The sequence below is a fragment of the Pteropus medius genome, unplaced genomic scaffold (assembly GCF_902729225.1).
Source record: "Pteropus medius unplaced genomic scaffold, Ma_sr-lr_union100, whole genome shotgun sequence".
In the NCBI taxonomy this organism is placed as follows: Eukaryota; Metazoa; Chordata; class Mammalia; order Chiroptera; family Pteropodidae; genus Pteropus; species Pteropus medius.
Genome location: NW_024354501.1, coordinates 442,366 through 464,019, shown reverse-complemented (window position 1 = coordinate 464,019; position 21,654 = coordinate 442,366). Strand labels below are relative to the sequence as shown.

General features: G+C 53.9%; 1 protein-coding gene across 1 annotated transcript in view; it reads right to left on the bottom strand.

Annotated features, from left to right (window-relative positions):
- GABRB3 (gamma-aminobutyric acid type A receptor subunit beta3) overlaps window positions 1-14,346 on the bottom strand; it is an 81,782-nt gene extending 67,436 nt beyond the window's left edge. The window contains exon 1 of the mRNA XM_039853406.1: window positions 14,284-14,346. Within this exon, the coding sequence (XP_039709340.1) occupies window positions 14,284-14,331 (48 nt within the window). The 5' untranslated portion in view covers window positions 14,332-14,346. The remainder of the gene's footprint in view (window positions 1-14,283) is intronic.
- Window positions 14,347-21,654: the final 7,308 nt, after the last annotated feature.

Here is a 21,654-nt window from a genome sequence, read left to right as displayed (position 1 = left end):
TTATTTATGTTTTTCGAGGCTAAAAGCTAGGCTCCCGCACCGTCCTCGGATAATCTGGTTTCCGTCCCTAACTGTCGGATGCACTATGCGCCCGGACCTCCGATGCGCAGACGCTGAGCCGCGCTGCACCCAGCCCCCCAAGGAAAGCGCCTTTCCGTATAAAAGCGCGCGCTTCGAGATGATGCGACCGAGGGCGGTGAACTCGCGATGCAATAGACGGATGATGTGTCACCGGATCGTGCACTCGAAACCCGTAAAATTTCATTAACCAATGTCGCCCCAATAAATGTGACTTAAAAGAATCCCACGACGGCGGTACTCATCGAGCAGACCCGAGGCTCACGCTAGCACCCCCTTTTCTTTCTGACTCCGCTTTCCAGCCCGCAGTGGCCCGGGGTGAAGGCCTGAGGTGGGGGACGGGAGCCCGTGGTCGCGCGCGCCTCCCGCTGACCCCAACAGTCGCCGTTCGCGCCCTTCCCTCAGCCTTTTCAATGGCCGCATCCCTTAGGGACACGATCTCCTTAGAGAAAGGGCCCTCTCTGCCTCCGGCCACCTCCGTCATCAAAACAGAGTCACCGTCGACACCGTTTCCGAAGCATCGACTGGTGGCCAACAGCACGGCAGATGTGGACGTAAATGGACATGGAATACAGCCAAGGGGGTGTCCACAAAGGAGGCCACTTGAGACCAACAGAAAGGGACAAAAAGCCCACACGCCAGCGTCGTGCTGGGGTCAGGGAAGACCGAAGCCGGGCGAGCGCGGGGCCCGCGGCCGTCCGGAGGCGGAAGCTTTGCGCTCGGCCCAGCACTTCGTCTGGTGGCCGCCACACCTGCGTCCTCCCGCAGCACAGCGTGTCCCCAGCAGCCCCCTGGCCCCCGCTGCTCCCCTCCCGCATTCTCCCTGGGGAACGCTGCATCACACCCCGGTCCCAGGCGCAGGCGGGGGCCCTGGCGTCTGCTGAGAAGCTCGAGGCTCCTGACCAGGAGCCCGGTGACGGCCCCAGGCGCTGGAGCCATAATCTCAGTGTCCCTGTCACTATGGCCATCGGCTCCAATCAGCCCAGGGAACCACGCGTCTAGCACGTACTCGCCTCGAGGGGCCCCGTCCTGGGGGAGCCAGAAAAGAGGGTGGCCCAGGGGAGTCGCGGATTCCAGACGATGCAGCGGGCCGTGCTGGAGGGCTCCACACAGGGCCGCGGGGGGAACGGGGTGCCCCCTCCACGCACCACCAGATTCTCCCGGCAACTTGGTGCACGATCAGGGGGTAGAAAAAGGACAGACGGAGGTTACATCAGCTGCGCGGAGAAGTGGTCAGGAGGCCAAGCGGCGGGGCTGTGCGGGAGAGTGACCCCCGGAGGCAGCTGCCCGAGGTTTCACACATGAGATGCGCACGCACACACGCTCACACACGTACACACACGCAAATGCACATGATGCACATACACGCACACACAATGCGCACATCAGCCAGACACACGCCACACACACCATGGATACACGTAACACAACACCCACGACCGTACACTTCACACACAGCGCACACACGCACATGCAACACATGTACATCCATGCACACTCACGACGCGGTGCCACACGATATGCACACGATACACACACGCGATGTACACAATGTACACACGCCAGCACACACATGCATGTGCCACGAACACACTACACACAGTGCACACACACATGTAAACACATGTACATCCGTGCACACAACCACACAACGCACACTAATAATACAGCACAATACATGCTCATGCACAGTGCACACATATGCACATGGCCACATATATGTACACACACGACACAGACACATTCTCATTGTCATTAAAATACACATGCAGCACACAAGACAATATACAGTTGCTCCACACGTCACACACAATGGCCACATGCATGCTCACACACGCAGTATAAGCGCACAAGGTCATCATCACCCTTGAACACACCCGCACACAATGCACACACATTCACACACAGTGCACACACACGCACACATGCACACGCTCCCCTGCACCCTCCAACGAGGGCTATGGGTGATACTCATCCCAGGAGTAGGGTCCAGACACATAAGGCCAAGGACGACGGCCGCAAAAAGGGATTTGGCCGCCAGGGGCAGCGCGGTCAGGGGAAGGGCTGGACATGTCTATTTTTACAGAGGACTCAAGGAAAGACCCTCGTGGGGCAGTGGCATGGGGGCAGGAAAGCCAGAAGCACAGCCCGCAGGCCCGCTGCAGGCAGGAGGAGGAAGCCTCCTGGGACAAGGCATGGCGGCAGGACGCATTCGGCCAGCACGGGAGCAGTGACCCCACGGCCTCAGGCGCCCGAGGGAAACAGAACGCAGGATCAGCAGCTACCAGGAGACACGGGAAGCGGGAGGAGAGAGAACGTTCTGGGCGGTGAGGACAGTGACCACCAAATCGTCAAGGTGTTTACAGGACCCTCGGTGGCAGGAGACCGTCTTCCCCTGGGGACACGATGCTCCCGGCACACTGACCAGCATCCGTCTGCAAGGCTGGGCCAGGGCTGAGCAGCGCCGTGACGTCGAGGCATCCCCTTTGCAGAGGATGACCGCCCAGAGCATTCCCTCTGGGGAGAGGACCCCGCTCACGACGGTGCTGAAGACGTGGACTGTCACCAAAGCCACACGCGTGGGCGTGACATCCGGGGCCATGCCGGTCGCTTACACGGCCTGGCCCCCGCTCACCTTCCCAGGCCCCTTCCCGCAGCCTCCCCCATCACGCCCAACGAGGACGCGTCTCAAACCACCTGGCAAGTTTTGCAGCTCGGCCCACACCGGGGGTCCCATCGCGGGTGGCCCTCGGAGGCTCCGAGCCTCAGGCGCTGCCGCCACAGGGAGGATGGGCCCCAGGCGGGGGCCTCACACTCTCCCACGGCCCTGCCCTCACCGAGCGCAGTGTAAGCAGAGCAGCGGTCAAGGGTCACCGCGCGCGCCCAGCACACGCTGGTTGCACCTGCTTTTTAATGAAACGGGGCAAAATACCCAAGCACTTCGAGTATCGAAAGAATCGAAACTCTTGTTTCTCACGACAATTCGACCTTTTTTGCTGCTTTAATCCCACCCCCAGCTCCCTGAAGCCTCACGCACGCCTTCCGGTCCTGTTCCTTTTCTCCCCAAACTTTTCGGGGCGTCAGCGACGGCCGAGCGCCCCGTCAGCTTCCAAGGCCCGGCGGTCTGTCAGCAGCCTGTCTGCTTCAGTCACCCCCGCATGGCCGCAGCTGGCCGCCTCTGTCCACACCAGCGCACAGTCGTCCGCTCGCCCGTTTGCTCGCCCCCCGCGGGCCCAGGTCGGCACCCCGTCTTCCTGCGTCTCTGCGGCCGCGAGGGCCAGCGTCTCGGCAGAGTTTGGGCCTCGGCCCCGGGCTGGGGAAATGCAGGCGAGCCCAGCCCATCATCACTGTGACAGACGCTGAGGCCATCACGCTCGGTCGCGAGAGCGGCCCCACGGGGGCGCAGGAAGCGGGGCGCCTCTCCCGTCTAAGGAAGGTGCCGGTCCCCACGGCAGGCCGACGGGAAAGTGGGGCCCGGGAGTCACTACGAAGTGCTCGGAGCCATTCGGAGGGTGAGGACGAGGACGAGCCCCCCGCTTTGCCTGCCCTGAAGCGCCCCACGTCCAGCCGCACAGCACGGCGCCCTCGCGGGCCCGGGGCGCTTAACGTCCATGCGGACGGACCTGTGAGGACGCGTGTAAAACACGGACAACACTCCGCACCGACCGAGGCATCGGAAATGGCGCCTCGCACGGACGCTCCCGGCTCGGTCCCCAGGCCCCCTCCGCCCGTCCGCCACCTGACGGCGGCCTCCTGCCACGTTTCTGCCGGACCCCCACGGGGAAGCAAAAGCCCGCGCAGCAGTGTCCCCCAGAAATACCCACCCGCATCTGAGAAGGGACAGAGAGCGGTCCAGGACCCAGCGAGACCGCCTCGCGAGCCCTCCGCTGCTCAGGGGACAGCCTCCGAGAACAGCGTCGCGGGAGCCGGCATGAGGCTTCTGCTCGCACGTCACTGCGCGATCGAGTCCCCTCGTGGGCAAAGGGCGTCAGTGACAGACGCCCGCTTTCCCGCAGCTCCGTCCCGCGGTCCCCCGAAGGATGTCGGAGAAGAAAGGAGGATTTTATTTCATCGTTTTAGAAACAGACATGATACAAGGAGAAGAATGATCGGGCCAAGTTGACACTCGAGGTGCGCGAATGCTGGATTCAAAATCCCAGAAAGACGAGCGGGGAAAGAAACAGGCAGGCGAAACCCCCGGCGCGTCTCTCATAGGCGGAGAAAAACGTCTCCCACTCTGGCGGCCGAGACACAAGGAGGGACAATGCCCTTCGTTTGGGGAATCTGCCAGGTTCTGCACCAGCTGCCACCTCATCCTGCACCTGGCCACCCTCGTCCTGCACCCAGCCCCACCTTCGGGGCTGACTCTGCCTCGGGACACTAATTCCCCACACTCGGGACCAAGTGTCTCCCTTTGAAGAACGCGTATGTGGGGCTACTTTGTAGACAAACCACTTCTTCGAAGTGCTGCATTAAGAAGTTACTGATTTACTCTGTCGAGACTGTGCTACCAATGCCGCCAACCAGATTTCCCTGCCCATCATCAGCAGGGATTCACCTACGGTGGAAAACATGAGCTAAACCCTTTGAAAATTACTAATGTTAATTTCATTAATATCAGTCACAATACGCATCTGGCTCTACGTAATCCTAAATAGGTACTTTCTTGCTCGTTCAAGAATTGGCACGCCCTCCCTTTGCCTCTTCCAAGATAACGAACAGTTTTACTTATCTCTGTAACCTCCGGCACAGGCAAACCCAGCCTTCAGCCCGACACCTGCACAGGGTACGGGCTCAGGCTTCACCTGGAAGGAACCTGTTTAAATGAGACCAGGAATCAAGAAAGACATAGGGCACGAGAAAGCTGGATTCTTTCGCTCAGACGCTGCACCTCGAAGGCTCTGCCTTTCGGGTCTAAGTTGACGATTATTTTCATTAAATGCTGGTTTATCCCCCCAAACTGGCTGAAGGCAACGGCACGGACGGTCTGGGTTAAGCCCACACCCTCCTCCTATTTCGGAATCCAAATAGTAAAGTTATGCCACTGAGATACCACAGGAGATTCAAAAGTGGCGCATGAATTAAATTCACGTAAAATGTTTGAAAAATCTGGATTCGGACAACTTGGTACCCGGTGGCGTTAACTGCCGCTTCCAGACTATTTTTCTTGGGCGATAATAGAAAGGTTATGTTTTGGGGACGGTGCGAGCATCGCGACAGCCCACCGGCGCTTCCACGGATAGAGTAACGATTCTAAATTCAGACGGAACGCGTCAGCTCCTCTGCGTTTGAGACCTGGAAGTTCATGCGCACGGATGCAGGTTTTAGATCTCACCTGTGCGTGTGGGAAATGGCCTGGGCTCATAGCACACAACCTGGCAGCCTTAAAAAGATGGGTCTGAATCTCACACTGGCCATGCTGTGAACATAAGGGTGACCACGGCGTGGGTCACCCGTTAAAGCACAGGTGGTACCGAATGGCAGGAAGCGGGGGTCTGTGCCGGGCGCACAGAAGGTCCGCTGACGTTTCCAGCTGCTCACAGGCCCCAAGACATCGGACGGCAACTTGGAGAAGCCATTTTAACGCGCGGCTTAAAGAGGACCAAACTGAGGACTGCGGAGTCTGAGTGACTTGTCAGAGTTGGCGCGCACAGTCCCCTGAGATGTGACGACCAGCCCTGTCCACTACGGGGACCACCTTACGGCCTCTAAAACCTGGGCTACTGAGGTTAGCAAGATTCCAAACGGTTTACAATAACAAAGGGAAATCTCAAGATTGAGATGAACGTTACAGCCACACAGTGAGAAGCAAAATAAATGGCATGAGAGAGAGAGAGAGAGAGACACGTGTACACACAGGTGACATTCCCCAGGCAAGGAATCCTTCGAAAGCAGCTTTCCGTGCTTCGAAATGCCAGAAACACACCAGTAAGCAAATAAACCACACCCTGGGCCCTTACAACCAATGAACGTTTTTTAATTTCTTTACGTTTCTGGATTTGCTTTGATTGTCACCGGCCTTTTGCAAACCCCGAGCCAAGCGCAGACCCCGGTGGGGACTTCACGCTGCGGCTTGAGTGACATTGGCCTCTTACGCTATTTCTGTGGTTTATGGAACAGCCCAGAAAACGCACCTTCCCTCCGGGCTACCGTCGCTGACGGCTCATGAACACGTATGCCCTCTTCATGGAACTAAAGAGAATTAGTCGTAAGGGGAAGTTTAGAGATGACTCGCTAGAGGGATGTCAGATACATTTATCGCTAGAACCTTTCATCCAAAGAGAACCTGATTTCACATATAAATGGGAATGACATAGGTTGCATTACACGTTAAATTATGTATAGTATCTACATGATCTCACTAAGCATAGTACGTGTCACGGATTCTAATAAGTGTCTGCATACACGTTGTCACATGCTCAAAGACAGAAGTCACCCTTCCTGGTCGGATACGGTGTCAGGAAGCGGCCTGCTCCTCGGCTATGGCCCCCAAAAGGAAGCTGCTCATCCCAAAAACACATTCTGGAAACGCTGGTCCAGCCCGACAGCCTCAAGAAGCCACATCTGTCCTCAAAACTCAATGTACTGGCCACAGTGAAGACGGTCCCAATGCCACGGGCAAGCCCCACACTCCCTGGGCTGTGATGTTAACGAAGTCCCCCGTCCCCCACAGAGAAAAACGTCCCCGGGCAAACGCACTTTTTAAATCTTGATTTCTCCACCCTTTTCGTGAAGTTTTACAAAACCATTGGCACGTGAAAGGGCCTGACAATTCCTGCAGCAAGGAAAAAAAATAAACGAAACGGGTTTCCATCTTTCCCATAATCCCCGGGGCCATCCGAGCAGAAGACGGGACGAGGGACACACGTGGACGTGGCGTCGAACTGCGTTCTCCGAAGCGGCAATGATTTCAGGCCAGGAATGACGTTCGCACGGGAGATTTGGGAGCCCGGGTCCAAAGCAGAGGGAAGATGCAGACATGAAAACGCCTTCGACGGCGCAAACACGCCCTCCGACCGACGAGTCATCTGCCCAGCGTTTGGGGGTACAGAGGGGAACACAGCACGCTCTACCCCGGTCCTCGCATCGCGAGCCTTCGTCCCAGACCCCTTCCAGCACGTTCTTCGGCTACGGAAAGGCGAGCACGGAGGTCCCGCGGGCGAGACCGTCTGCTCCGAGGACGCGTGGCTCGGCTCCCGCGGTGACGCCAGCCCCAGGCTCCCGCGGTGACGCCAGCCCCAGGCTCCCGGTCAGTAGTTTTGGCCTCGACCGTAGGCTGTGGTGAATTTCGCGTGCCCCGCGAGCGCCCGAGTAAGAAAATCTCTTCAATCAAACGCATCGAAGGTCCGGCCCGAGCACGAGGGGCATCTGCCCAAGAGCGTCTAACGAACACTCGGCGAGCGCATCCTGCGTGACAGGCGCCGCACGCGGACGGACAGAGTCAGGGTGACGCGAAAGAAAAGCAACGATGTGACAATAAACTACTCGCATCGCTGTTTCTTTGAAAACGAGTTTCGCTTCGCGTAGAATCCCACACGCGCACGGGACGTGCGACAATGGGCCAACGTCTTCCTTCTCCTCACTAAAGTTACCGGTCGGAAGATCCTACTCAAAACATTAAACTTGAAGACAGCGGCGACGTGACGCCGAACTAAGTAACAGGTGTTTTATACGCGCGCATCGAACGCAGTCGGGGTTCTGCGGCTTTAAACCACGAGAGTTTGTTGTCCTTTAAAGTGAATCCGTGTCACGAACCGTAGTATGTGGACCGAGCAACTATTTCGCTAAACCCTTCATCGTAGAGATGGGGGCGAGACACGATGATGTTGCGATCAATGGACTCCATATCCTGCTTCCGATCGAACGGGGAACGGCCTGGGGTCTGAAGAGCTGTCACGGGCTCGCGTGTCCATCGTCTGTCTCCCGCACGCTCGCCACGCGAGGTCCACGTATGCTGGGGCTCCTGCTCGTCCTCTGGGTATTTCTGGAGGATGCCAAGCGTGGTGGGAGGAGAAACCCAAGGGCCAGTGCCCGCGAGCGAGCAGCTGCTAGTTTCGGGGTGGCCGCCCGGTCCCCAGGAGAGAGGCGGAGCTCGCTCTCGGTCCCGAGCCGGTGGCGCTGAGACAGGTGCACAGGGTGAGACCCATCTCAGCCCCGGCCATGGAGCCTTCCCCACGCCGGGTCCCGAGGGCCCGGAAAGCGGCCGAGTGGCCGGGGGGACAGGGTGCCCACGCGCCGAGCCCTCGCGGGGAAGAGCGAGCTAAGCGCCCTGCAGGACGAGCCGCTCACCCCGCGTGTCCCGCACAAGCAGATGCGAGAGCGAGTGCCAAGGGCCGTGGCCGGACCGGGCCCGCCCGCCCCAACCCGTACCCCGTCAGTCACCCACGTATCATCCACACGCTTCCTCTCCGTGCATGTGTAACTGGCGCTGTCGCGAGCTGGGCTAGGGCTGCCTCAGGCCCGGAGCTGCTCGGGGACGGAACTGGGGCAGGAAGACCAAGCGAATCGGCTCGGCCGGTCATCGAGCATGTGACGCCAACGAGGGAGCGGAGGGTGGGAGGGTCCACCGTGGACGGCGACGCCTGGGGTCGTGGCGGGAGGCCGCGCCCTGGAAGCCCCTGAGGGGACGCTTTCGGCTGCTCCCTAGCACAGAGACACGGGCCGGTCCCTGGCCTGCCGCGGTGTAAGCCAGCGCGGCTCCTGAGGCTGCCATCAGGCTGGGTGACCCGCAGGAAGCATGTCGTGAACCGCGACATGGCACAGCCGCGAGCTGCCAGCCCGTGTGTGACACCGCGGCACGTGTGGCCGAGTGATCTCGGAGATTCCGGAAAGCCGCGACGAGACGCAGAACCCACCAAAAACAGGGGTCCCGGTACGAAGGGAAGGAAACGAGCACCGCCTCAGATGTCAGACTGTGCACAGCCGGATGCGGACCCCGCAGCTTCACTCGGAAAAGCTGGGAAGGTGTCGAGGCGTAAATGAGCACCATCGACCCAGTCAGACCCTTCTGTGGGCGACACACCGTACGGTCCCCGAGCCCAGGACAAGAGGCTGAGAGCCATCTTTTAAGAGATGCAGCAACGTAAGAGGCCTCCCCAAGGGAACAGAGCCACGGCACCCTGTGCACGCTCCGGCCCGCTTCTCCCGATATTAGATGCAACGCCCCCCGCACAAACGGCACATCGTGTCAGGGGTTCCTCTCATCACAGCCTTTCTCATCCGCGCCCACGATTGACATGCGATCACACTTATGCACGACCACGCTGCCGGTGCAAACGGCGGGCTCAGTGACCGGCCTTACGTCTGCGACGCAGCTGCGGGGCCGAGCATGGCAGGCTCCGTGGGCCGCACCCGGAGCGCCAGCCGCGCAAGCCGGTTCCAGCCCCAGCCGGGTCCGGCTGACCCTTTTTCCTGTCTGCTGAGTCATCCCCCGGCTCGCTGTGCAATAAGGGTGTGAGCACACCCCCAAGCTCCAAAACGATAACGGGGAGCCACGTGCAAACCCCGAACCTGGCCCCTGCCTCGCGGGAAGCTGCCGGCGGGCGGGGGGGACGTTGTGACACGCGCCTGTGGGGGTGTCTTTGCTGTGGCTTCCTCTGCACAGCTGAGCCATCTGTGGTGTGGCTTTGGGATCAGGTCGGCAGGCATCGGGGCCTAGGACTGAGTCACTGGGCACTGAGGGACGCGCCTGACGTGTGTGTGAATGTGTGTGTGCGAATGTGTGTGCATGCAAAGGTGCGTGTGCGAATGTGCGTGCGCATACAAATAATGTGTAACTGTGTGCATGCAAATGTGTGTGTGCAAGTGTATTTGCATAGAAATGTATGTGTGCATAAGAATGTATGCACACAAATGTGTGTGTGCGAGTGTGTGTGCACAAATGTATGTTCATAACTGTGCAAATGTGCATGTGAAAATGTGTGTATGTGCATACAAATGTATGCGTGCATAAGAATGTGCGCGCACATAAGTGTGTGTGCATGCGAATGTGTGTACAATATGTTTATACAAGTGTGTGCAAACGCATGCGCATGTGCAAACGTGTGTGCATGCAGCTGTGCGTGTGCAAATGTGTGTGCATGTGCGTGTGAATGTGCGTGTGCACACTGGTTTCATGCACGAGTAGGATTGTGTTTTTTACAGTGAGGAAGCTACAAAGGTGTTTCTCGAGATGGGCTGAAACTATGTTCCCGTGTTTCACACTTATTTTACACCTGGACATTAAAAAAGGGGATTCTACAAGAAAATGCAACAAACGAAAATACAATAGAACTAGCATCATGGGCAAATGTGCATCTCATAGTAACTAAGCACGCACATCACACGTTACGTAGAAGGGACCCGTCACTGAAAACAGAACAGTGTACGATGTACATGCGCGAAATCAGAAACCAATGAGCCCACAGCTACATTTCTGCTAAGACTGAGTTGATTTTAATGGGCTAGTTAAGTCTGTGTAGTTCTGCTCTGAATTAACAAATCAAGCAATGGCTCATGTTAACAGTTCAATTTCTTTTTTTTGAAATTCCTATGACCGCTTTAAAATACTGTTTATTTTGTATGTATTTGTAAAGAGTTACACAACTGCCTTATTCCCTCTCGGTAAAAACGGCATTTTTAAATTAAAATTTCTTACGATTTTATATGGTTAACATTTTCTTACGTTTCCCATATTTTCAATAGCTTTCCTCCATTTATTCATGTCTCCATTTATCATTTTGAGACACTTGGTGCACACTAGGACCAGGAGCATAACACATGCAGGCAGCATCCTTTAGCAATCACGCCTCACTGAAAGAAATAGATTATTAACCCTGCGTGATTTTAAAAGATTATCTGAAATTTTAAAACAAGAGCCGAGAGAAACAAGGGAAATTATGCAAAACAACATGGTGTTTGTTTGACTGCTGTCCAGTCAGCCAACTAAAAAAAGAAGCATGAAAAGAAAAACTGAAAGCTTGGGAAAAAAAAACAGAAAAGAAACGCACACCATCTCCATCATTCCTGAAACAAGTTACAGCGAAATAATGTTAAATATTAAAATACTCAGATCCGTTCTTAGATTGTTTCACAAAACACCAAACCGTGAGCTGACACGTACACGCAGATGTGTCGCGTATCCATCCACTCGTTTATCCGCGGCCAGAGGTGTTCCTTGGCAGTATCGCCTGAACACACCACCAGTCGATAAAGATTGTGCTTTACGGTTGTTTAAGAAGTGACGGCATTATTTACTGTGCAATACTGGTGATTATTCTCTACCATCCCTCTCAAAGCACATGCGTGTCCCACCTGGAGACGCACGTGTGCTACATAACCTTATTTCACACATTAGTGAATTTTTATTTCGCTAAATACGTGTTTCAGAAACAGCTCCGTGAGAACCTGAGAAGGAGCTTCCGTGATCACTTACTCTTAATTCTCTTCTAAAATTCACGCTTCCGGTCAACATCCTCACTCCTGTATCTAAATGTACATTTTGGCCAAAATAGTCCTTTTAAATCACATCTCGAATCATGTCAACCATCTCCTTAAAATCATTCGCGGGTGCCTTAGCTGTGAAAATCAGCGTCTGAGACCCTTGGCGAGGCGGACGGGGGCCCAGGTGGGCTGGGGTCTGTCACGCCCTCTTCACTTCATCTGTGATTCTCCCCTTCGGCACACCCTGTCCTGTCTATCTGTCCATCCTTATCTTGGCCGTTCCCTTCCCTAACCCAGCACATCCTCCACCACCTACGTCAGTCACAATTCTGTGCCCCCTACTCACCTAACGGAAATATAACTCCTTTCAAGAAGCTTTGCATGTCCAAAGTAATCTCCATCTCTTAATCTCTTAATCTCTCTCTCTCTCTCCCTCCCCCCATTTTTTTTGTTCCTCTAATGGGACCGACCACGTCCTACTTTTCATTACAGCCATGTGATGAGTCTCCCCGACTAGCTACACCACACTTAAAGTGAGACCAGTTCTTACGGGCTCTCATAACCTCACGGGAAAGGTGAGTAAGGGAGCTCACAAGGAGAGTGTCTTCTTTCTAAACAACAAGATCGAGTGATGACTCTACTCTTATGCTCGCATGACATCGTAATAGGTCAAATATCAAAGCAGATGTTCTAAGAGAAATCGGATTTCTCTAGCATATGCGTTAACCAGTCCACATGTGGAAGGTATTTCAAAGGCCAGTCAGTCACATCTGTCCACTAGCCTTCAAGCACCAGTCCTAACTAGCAATCCCCAATTTTTGTTTACAATAAGTTTATGTGTAGAAAGCCACAAAAATTACCATCATGAGAACGCAAAAAAAAAAAAAAGAATATATACAAGCATACTATGGCTATGTTATATTTGGTTATAATTGCTTGTGTCTTCAGCTTTTCTATTACTGGGGCCAGAGAAAATTGGGACACCTCAATTCGTAATGCATGAATTAGGCAAGTACTGATGAACTTTTTAAAGGTACCAGTATGCACCTGGTTTCTTTCTCTGCTGTTTATAAATTAACTCAAAGACAAGCGCGAGGGTCTGTGACTACACAATGTCACGTGAAATTCTTAAAGCACCAAGTCATACATTTTCTTTCATCTGACATCCAGCGTAATAATTTCAATGCAATAGTCCACTAAGTATTCAATTAACTTCCATACAAAATTGTCTTCCCTAGGGAATGTAAAGTCCCCGATTCATAAAATCACAGAGTATAGAGAATAGATCTTAAATATACCACTTATTCTCTTGAGATCATAAAACCTACCTTTTGAACAGAATTGTTTTTATAAAATCACACACGGAAATAAAATATATATAATATATGCAAAGTCATATTCCGTCTGTTGCTTGCTAACACTTTTATAACACCTTGTATAGAAATGTCCTAAGTGAAAATGATTCAGTTTTTTTTTAATCGCACATTAGAATTGAAAAATATTTAGGTCCAGAGTGAAAAAATGGCTTAAAAAAAGTTTTGTGTGATTAAAGATTTCTTCCTACAAAATCCACAGTAGTTTATATTTATATTTTTACATAGATCTTGCTAAACATTCACTCCACTTTAATAGTTTTAGTGTATCTGCAAATGTCCATATGTCTATAATTTATTGCAACGTTTCTCGAAATACTGCCCACGAAATACCTGCTTGAAAACAACCTGAAGCATTAGTTTTAAACGCAGAGACCCCAAGGCTCCACCCCACACTGCTGGGTGGGAATTACTTGGCGTGAGCACCTGGGAGTTCTCGCTGCGTTTAGAACGAGTTTGCCCACGTGACCGACGCTCGGCAGACGCGACCATGCCTCATACGTCCCCAACGTTGTATGTTCGAAGTAGAAGTTCCCCAATGATTTCTTCTAGAAAAATATTGCTCGCAAATGCTCATTCTCACAATTTCTCAAGTGTCCACTCAACAGAAAATTAAACCTGGCTTCCGAATCGCATGGCATTTCAGTTCAATTAAAGAATTTGAAAGAGGTCCGGTTTTTTTCTCCATACCCCCTGTTGTCCTGAGTCAAAGCGTGACGCTCACAACGGGCGTTGGGACAGGGACCTCCGCTCTCCACAGGCCTGAATACGGACTCTTACGGGCCTCCACGCAGCCCTCCGTGACTCTGGGCCCGCTGGCCTTGGCCTTGGCAGAGCGGCCCCTTCCGGGAGCGCGCCGGCCACGCAGGCCCTCTAGGCAGCCGCCGCCGGCCCGCCAGCACCTCGGACAGCGACCGGCGGAGCGGGGCTTCGGGTCACACCGCCCACCAGCCCGTCCCCAGAAAGGCCACCGAGACGCCCCGCAACACATCGGGCGCCCTTGTCCCCTCCGGCTGCCAGCCTCTCTTTCCAAAAGACAACAAAGGGACCGCGGCGACCTCTTACCCGGAACGCGAGCCACCCCCACACCCGCCGCCCTCCCCGGCTCCCCGGCGCCTGTTGCTAAGGAGGCAGACGGCGCGGGAGAAGCCCGGGGACCAGGTGACAGCTCTGGGGGAGCCGGCAGCACCGGCGGCGGGGCCGGCCGCGCCGGGCCGGGCCGGGCCAGCCCTGGACCCCGCGCTCCGCGGGAAGGGTGCGCCCTGTGCGCGCGCCGGGCGGGTGCAGGGGGCCGGCGCCCGGGGCCGGCGAGCTCGGCCGGGCGGGGAAGGCCTCCGGCCCGGCGCGTGGACGCCTGCAGCCGGACAGCGGGGCACGGCTGGGGACGGCCCTGGCGAGGGCGGGCACTCACCATGTTGACTTCGGAGACCATGTCTATGCTGGCGATGTCGATGTTCATCCCCACGCAGACCGGGGGCCCTGCCGGAAGCGCACGACGCGGGGGTCAGCAGGCTCCGCACGGCACGCGTGGCTCCGAGGACGGGGCCCCCCCCACCCCTCGCTGCCGCCTCCGCCCCCCGCCCCCCAGGCCGCCAGCGCCGAGGGGCCGCTTCCCGCAGGGCCGCGCGCCGCGCTTACCCCCGAAGTCGGGTCTCAGGCGAATGTCGTAGCCTTTCAGCAGCTTGTCCACCGTCTCCTTCACAAAGGACATGTTCCCGGGGTCGTTCACGCTGGGGGAGGGGACAGGGGTGCAGAGAGTTGGGTCAGGCGCGGCTCGCCCGCCAGCCAGGCGCGCTCCCCGTGCGCCCACCCGACCCTACCTCTGCGCGCAGCACACCACGGCCACCAGCACCGGGGCGGAGAAGAAGCCCAGCAGCCTCCCTCCCGCAAGGCCCCACATCCCTCCGCCGCGCCCCGGCACGGGGGAGGGGGCGCCCCGCCACCGCCGCGACCCGCAGCCGGGGCTGCTCCTGCTGCTGCCGCCGCCGCCGCCGCCGCCGCCGCCGCGCTGGCCCCGAGCGGAGGAGGGCGCAGGGGGAGGGGCGGGCGGGGCGGGGCGCGGGGCGGGGCGGAGCGGGCGGGGGCGGGGCGAGCGCATGGGGGGCCCGCGGCCCGCGCGCCCCGCGGCTGCGGAGTGGGGCCTGGAGCCCGGCCGCGAGGCCGCTCCTCGGGGCTCCGTGCCACCGCGCCAGGGAGGGGACGCGCGGCGACGGCGACGCGGGCGGCCGCGCGGGGGACACGCTCGGCGCTCCCCCTGCTCCCCCTGCTCCCCCCGCCCCCGTCCGCCGACAGCGACTGCGGGGGGCGGCTGCGGGCCCGGGGCGCGTGGCGCGGCTCCCGCCGCCGCCCTGGGTGGGACGCTCCGTGCGTGCCCCGCGGCCCCGAGATTCAGACACGAAGCGGGGATCCCGCCCCTGCCCCCACCCACGGGCTTCCCCGCCCGACCCGGCATCCGGCCCCCAGCATGGCGACCCCATGAACTGTTTATGCAACATCAGGCCATTTTTAAAAATCTGTGTCTTCCACGACCCCCCCCACCCTCGCCCGCAACATTTCTGTGATCAGTGCCCCCTCCCCGCACCCCGCTCGCGTAAACACGCCTCTGTGAACGGCCCGGCGAGGCCCGCACAGGCGCACTTCACTCCCAGCCAGCGGGTCCGGCCGGGCCCAGACTGCGCTCCGGGCCGTCCTTCCAGATTTGGCAAAATAACGCGCCTGAGAGGCCGCAGCCCGGAGCTGTCCGCGGTCCTTAAACGAGGCACGGAACCCCGTTTTCTCGGTGGCCGGCCCCCTCCCCTTGGTTCTAGTTAGAAGACCCCCACGGCCAGGAAACAGGCAGAGGTCCACCACGGTCCACCCTGCCCGTGCGTCGCCGCCGCGTACCCGCGGCGTCTGCGCTCCCGCCGCCGTCAGCTGTATATTTTTTTAAGTGAACGACCCTCAAAGAATGTTTCTAATAGTGGGAGACATGGTTACAGAACCCTGCGCGCGGTCAGCCAGCACCACGCACAGATGGAGGGCTCGCTGGACGGCCACCTCGGGCCGCTCCAGCCCTCGAGGACTGGTCACTAACAGATGCCTGCTCCTCTGGGTTGACTTAGTTTTTTCTATATGAAGCCTAAAGTTTTCTTTCCTATTACCCAGACTTTGTATAGATAAATATCTAAATCTAGATCTTTATTCTCAAGCTGGCATGTTTCTGTGCATTAATTTTAAATATCATTGCCTTTAAAAAAAATCAGCAATTTTATTTTTGGAACAGAAGATGTGGCCGCAGAACCTGAACGTTGCTGGGAAGGTAGGTTAGGAGATAAATATAGCTCCCTAATTATTTTCGGGAAAAGTCTATCCGCAATCGCTTTGTGTCCTGTGTCCTGTTAAGGCACGACGGACTTACTGGGAAAAGGAGGCCTGCGCCATCACACCTTCCCCTCCACGCTTGTTTCTCCTGCTTGCAGGGGCCCCACACGCTGCTGGGGGTCACGGCTACACGTGGTAAACAACCAGGACGCGGAGTCTGAGCACAGCCAACGAGGTGGCAAGATCACCCCATTCATACCACTGGACGCAAAGGCACGTCCCAAAAGCACCCTCCTGCGCCCGCCTCTCACCTCAGATCGTGGCTTCCAGCGATCAGCCTCGGAGCCTCTTGGCCTTGCATTTTTTTACCCCGGTGGCCGCTCTGGCAGGCAGTTCCCAGAGAGCTGCCGTCGGCTTCACCTGGGGGCAAAGCCACACGCCTCCCCGTGCGACCACATCTCTCTCCCCTCCACCGCCGGGCCTCTCAGTGGACAGTGAGGTCCGAGATGCCACAGAACCTGCGTGGGACCCACACACGTGCCACCTAGAATCGCAGGAGACCAGCCGTCGACGGCGTGGCCCTTCGACCAGCGGATGAAGGTGGCCAGTGGAGAGCGGGTCTCCCTTTGAAGAACTGTCCCGAGTGGCAGCTGTAGCCCCTGCCCGCTTCCAGGCCTCACCGCCTTTTCCCCGGCTCTGGTTTTCATCAGCGTGACACACCCTCATACAGCAGGATTGCTCAGAGCACGTGTTCTGGGAAGCCAGGCTATGCCACCCACCAACTAGCAAATCATTAAACGTGTCACCTACAATGCAGCCTTTTTATAATGTGTAGGCAAAATTGAAGAGAGACACTCTGGTGTGTGTAATCAAGACAGATGGGGTTAGAAGGGTCGTCGTGGTCACTACCCAGCTTGCACCTGCGCGAGCGGCAAAGGCTGGATGTGCAGCCCTCGGCCCCCCTCCCGTCTCAGCCCCTCCCACACAAAAGCCATCTTGGAGGGTTGGATGAGAACTGAACCCCAGCCTCGCTGTTGCCAGGATTCCTAAAACCAATATTTCCACCCCCGTACCCGGTGATGCCGATGTATTAGCCACATCAGCAGGAGATTGTTAATCCAGCTCTTATTTTCGTTTGTTTTCTATTGAGAGAGAAAAAAATTCTGGGGGCCCTACAACGGGTAAATTTGAAGTCAGAAGAAGGAAGTAAATGCTGTTTCGTTTGCAATAAGGTGTCTGCAAACAGGCCAGAGTAATAGTTAGGGATCCTTAGGAAGAAGGCAAGGGAAGAGACAGGCAAAAGGCAGCACGTGGTCCCTTTGGCCATGTTTCTGCACCTCGACTGACCCAAATGCCTTTCGCCAAACTTTTTTTTTTCAATCATTGTTTCCTCTTATTTATACAGAATCAGCTCATCTTTTTAAACAATATCAAAGTTTCTGACGATGTATTTTAAAGCTCTTTCTAAAATAACTCAATTCGAGTTATAACACGTGAAATAAAATGTTACATGTCTAATCAGACGAGGCGTGACAAATGTGCAAACTGGTATACATGTCATCACTCCCCCAAATTCCCTCTCCACCCCCCCAAATTCCTCCACTCTTTACCCAACACGCCATTCTCAGTTCTAGACAAGCACAGACCTAAGTTCTGTCACTGCAGATTTTTTTTTTACGTGCTCTAGCATTGTGTCTAAATGGAATTATATGTTAGTTTATGTCTCGCTTCTTTTCCTTCAGTGTAATGTTTCCAGCCTCTCACACTGTTACAGATCGATTGTTTATTTTTGCTGCTGAGTGCCATTCCATCGTATAACTATTCCACACTACATCTGTCCATTCACCTGTCGATGGGCGTTCCTTTCACAGGTCCGAAAATTCATCTCCAGGTCTTCATCTGGACATATGTTTTCATTTCTCTTGGGTTTATACCTAGCTGTGCAATCGCTGAATCATATAGTACGTGTATGTATAGCTTTATAGGGAACTGCCAGAATATTTTCAATTTACAAAATAAATTGAAAGATCGTACATTTCGCCGGCAACGCACGAGAATCGCAGCTACTCTCTATCCTCTCCATTCAGGATGGGTGTACAGCGGTATCTCACCGTGGTTTTAATTTGAGTTTTCCCGGTGACGTTGACGTATCTAAGTGATTATATTTCATTTGCATACTGGCCACGCATCTTCTTTTTGAATAGGTAAGTTTTTCCCACTGTTACGTTGCGCTCGGTCTTTTTATGGAGGTGAAGAGTTCTTCATACATTCTAGACTCGGCGCTTTGTCGGATTCTTGTAATGTGGGTATTTCCCCCAGTCTGTGGCCTCGCTGTTTTTGCTTCTTTGCTGGCGCCTTTCAAAGAAAAGAAGAATTCAGTTTAACTGAAGTTCAGTCTATCGGCCTCTCTCTTTTGTGGTTCAGACCTTAGGCCGTCTGCCTAAGAAATCTTTGCATAATTGAAAGTGAAGATTTTCTCTGTGTTTTCTTTCAAAAGTTAGCGTTACTATTTAGATCTGTGATACGGCTAATTTTTGTCCATGAGGTAAGATTCAAGGTTTGTTTCTTTCCATTTTTTTTTTTCAGCACGATTTGTTGAAAATATTATTCTTTCCCCCATGGAGTAAGCCTTTCATTTTTGTTGAAAATCGATTGATCTTACATATGCGGGTGCATTTTTGGACACTACGTACCGTTTCATTGATGTATACGTGGGTCCTTTCGCCGATTCCAGTCGTTCTGATTAATGTAGCTATAAAGTAAATTCTGAAATCGGGTGTCATAATTCACTCAGCTTTGCTCTTCTTTTCAAAACTGTTTTGACTATTTGAGGTCTTTTCATTCACATTCATTTTGGGCTGATCTTTTCAATTTCTATAAATCAACTTCACGGGAATTTAATTTGTATTACGTAAAATCTATAGATGAATCTAGGGGAAAACGATGTCTTAACAATATCGAATCTTCCATTCTGTGAACACTCTATCTCTCTATTTGTTTAGATCTTTAATTTTTCTCAGAAATATTTCGGACTTGTCAGTGCAAAGGTCTTGCATTTGATCCATTAAGTTTATCCCTAAGGATTATGTATTTTATGCTATTGCAAATGGCATTTCAGTGATTCATTTTCCAGTCATTTGCTGACCGTATATAGAGATATCATTGATTTTCACATGTTGAGATTGCATCCCACTTCCTTGCTCAATGCGCTTACTATTTTAACAGAATTTTTTTGTAGATTCCTCGGGATTGTCTTAATAATGATGCCGTCCGTGAATATGAATGGTCTTACTCCTTCCTCTCCTGTATGAGTGCTCTTGAATTCCTTTTTCTTGCCTTACAGCACTGGTCGAGACGTCAGAAATGTGGAATGAAAGAATTCGATTTAAATGACGCGTGGATGCACTTGCCTTATTCCAATATCAGGGGGAAACATTCGGGGTTGTTTGCTTGTTTGTTTGTTTACCATTAAGTCTGACGTTAATATCTCTCTTTTATTTTCCTTCCGTTCTCTCTACCTTTTGCACCTGCTAAGTTAGTCTTAGGAACTGGCCCGAGCACAGGCGGTATGAGTAGGGAGGACGTTTCATAGCTTGGGTAGGTGAGAAAGACACTTTTTGGGGTGGAAGGCTTTGTTTCGAAGTCACGCTCAAAGAAAAGTAAGGACGGTGTCACTGGAGAGGGACAGCCGCTCACGGGTGTCAGAGCCCAACAGACAAAGCAACTCCTGCTGACATCGGAGCCAAAGCAAGGTGAAGCCACAGCCCGGTAGAGGTTGGTCTCGTGTGGCAGCCAGGGAATCAGAGGGTGAGGATGTCCGGGCATGGGGGCTGCTCTGGGTGACATGTCAAGTACAAGCAGGACGAGGACAGCATCCACCCACACAGGGCGGGTGAGCCTGGAACGGGGAATTGGAGCCCAAGCTCTACGTTGGAGCCAGCGCGGGAGGCAGCATTCCCACGCCGTGCGTGCGCACGGTGAGCAGATGACGTGGGCGTCCACGTGCTGGGGGGATCTGTCATCGACCTCAGACCCCCTCAGAGAAAAGCGAGGACATCCACGCACAGAATGCTAATTGTGAAGAGAAAACTTAGTGTCGAGGGCAGATAGCACCTAAATCGGGTGATCCCTATGAGTACATTAAAGAACAAAATAAATAAAAACAATGCGACACGTGACACATACACTGAGAAGGATACTGTATCCGTTCTATGACCTTCCGGACGGAGATGGAAAACCTGAATGCAGCCGTGAGGAAACGGACAGATCCGAAATGAGAGACTCCATGACACCCTGAGAACCCCGCAATACTCAGACACGCCAAGGTCATCAAAGCCCGAGGAAGACTGAAACCATCCCAAACGGGAGGAAGTTAAAGACTCAGGGCCCTTAAGGCACGTCCGATCCGGAACTGGATGCTTTCGCTATAAAAGGCATCAGTGTGACAATTGGTGGATCCCGAGTGAGGTCTGAAGATTCACGGTAATAATTTAACATCTACTTCCCTTTGTGACGATCCTACTGTAAAAACAAGAAAGTCTCCTCGCATCTCTGAAGAACACGCAGAATTGAGGGGACGGTCATCTGCTTGGCTTCTCGTGCACGAACGGTTCAGGGAGGAGTTTATCGTCAGGCGCTTCGAACTTCTCTGTAAGCTGATGATCGTTTCACGTTTTTTTAAAAAGCTAAAGGAAAAAATTTGGTGGGTCCCCTTATTAAATTAAGAAAATCGCCTGCAGTCCCAGTTTGTGGAAAGACTTATCAAAACTGGAGTGGAAACCTGTCAGAGGCTTTTGTTGTTATTGTTTTTATGAAGATGACCCTATGGATTTTCTCCTTTATTCTTTTAATGTGATAAACGACATCGTTTTGCAAGTGCTAAGCCATCTTTCTGGTCCCAGGATAAATATCTCCTGGTCATGTCGTTTATATTTTTCGTACATCTATGGATTTGACTTCCTGATTTTTTCGTTAAGGGTTTCCGTGTCTATGCTGATTAGCGTTTGTGTGTAGAATTTGTGTGTCTTTTCTCATCTGGTTTCTGTTTCAGTGCAAAATGAGTCTATAACACGTTCCATCTTCCTCAAAAGTTTTTAAAGTTTTTTTTTTGTAGGATCATTTCACTTAGCATAATGTCCTCAAGTTTCACCCATGTTGTCACAAATGGCGATACCTCCTTTTTATGGCTGAATAATATTTCATTACATGAATGGACATTTTCTTTGCTCATTCACCCACTTGGGTCATTTCCCTGTCTTGTCCATTGTAAATGGCGCTTCAGTAAACATGGAGACACAGATCTCTTCTTGAGTTAGCATTTTGTTTTATTTGAATAAACACCCACAGTGGAATTGCTAAGTCACATGGTAGCTCTATTTTTAACTCTTTTTAAACGCCTACAGCTCCTGGTCTTCCGAGGCGGTCTCCCATCCACATACTAACCAGGCCCGACCCTGCTTAGCTTCTGAGATCGGCTGGGTTC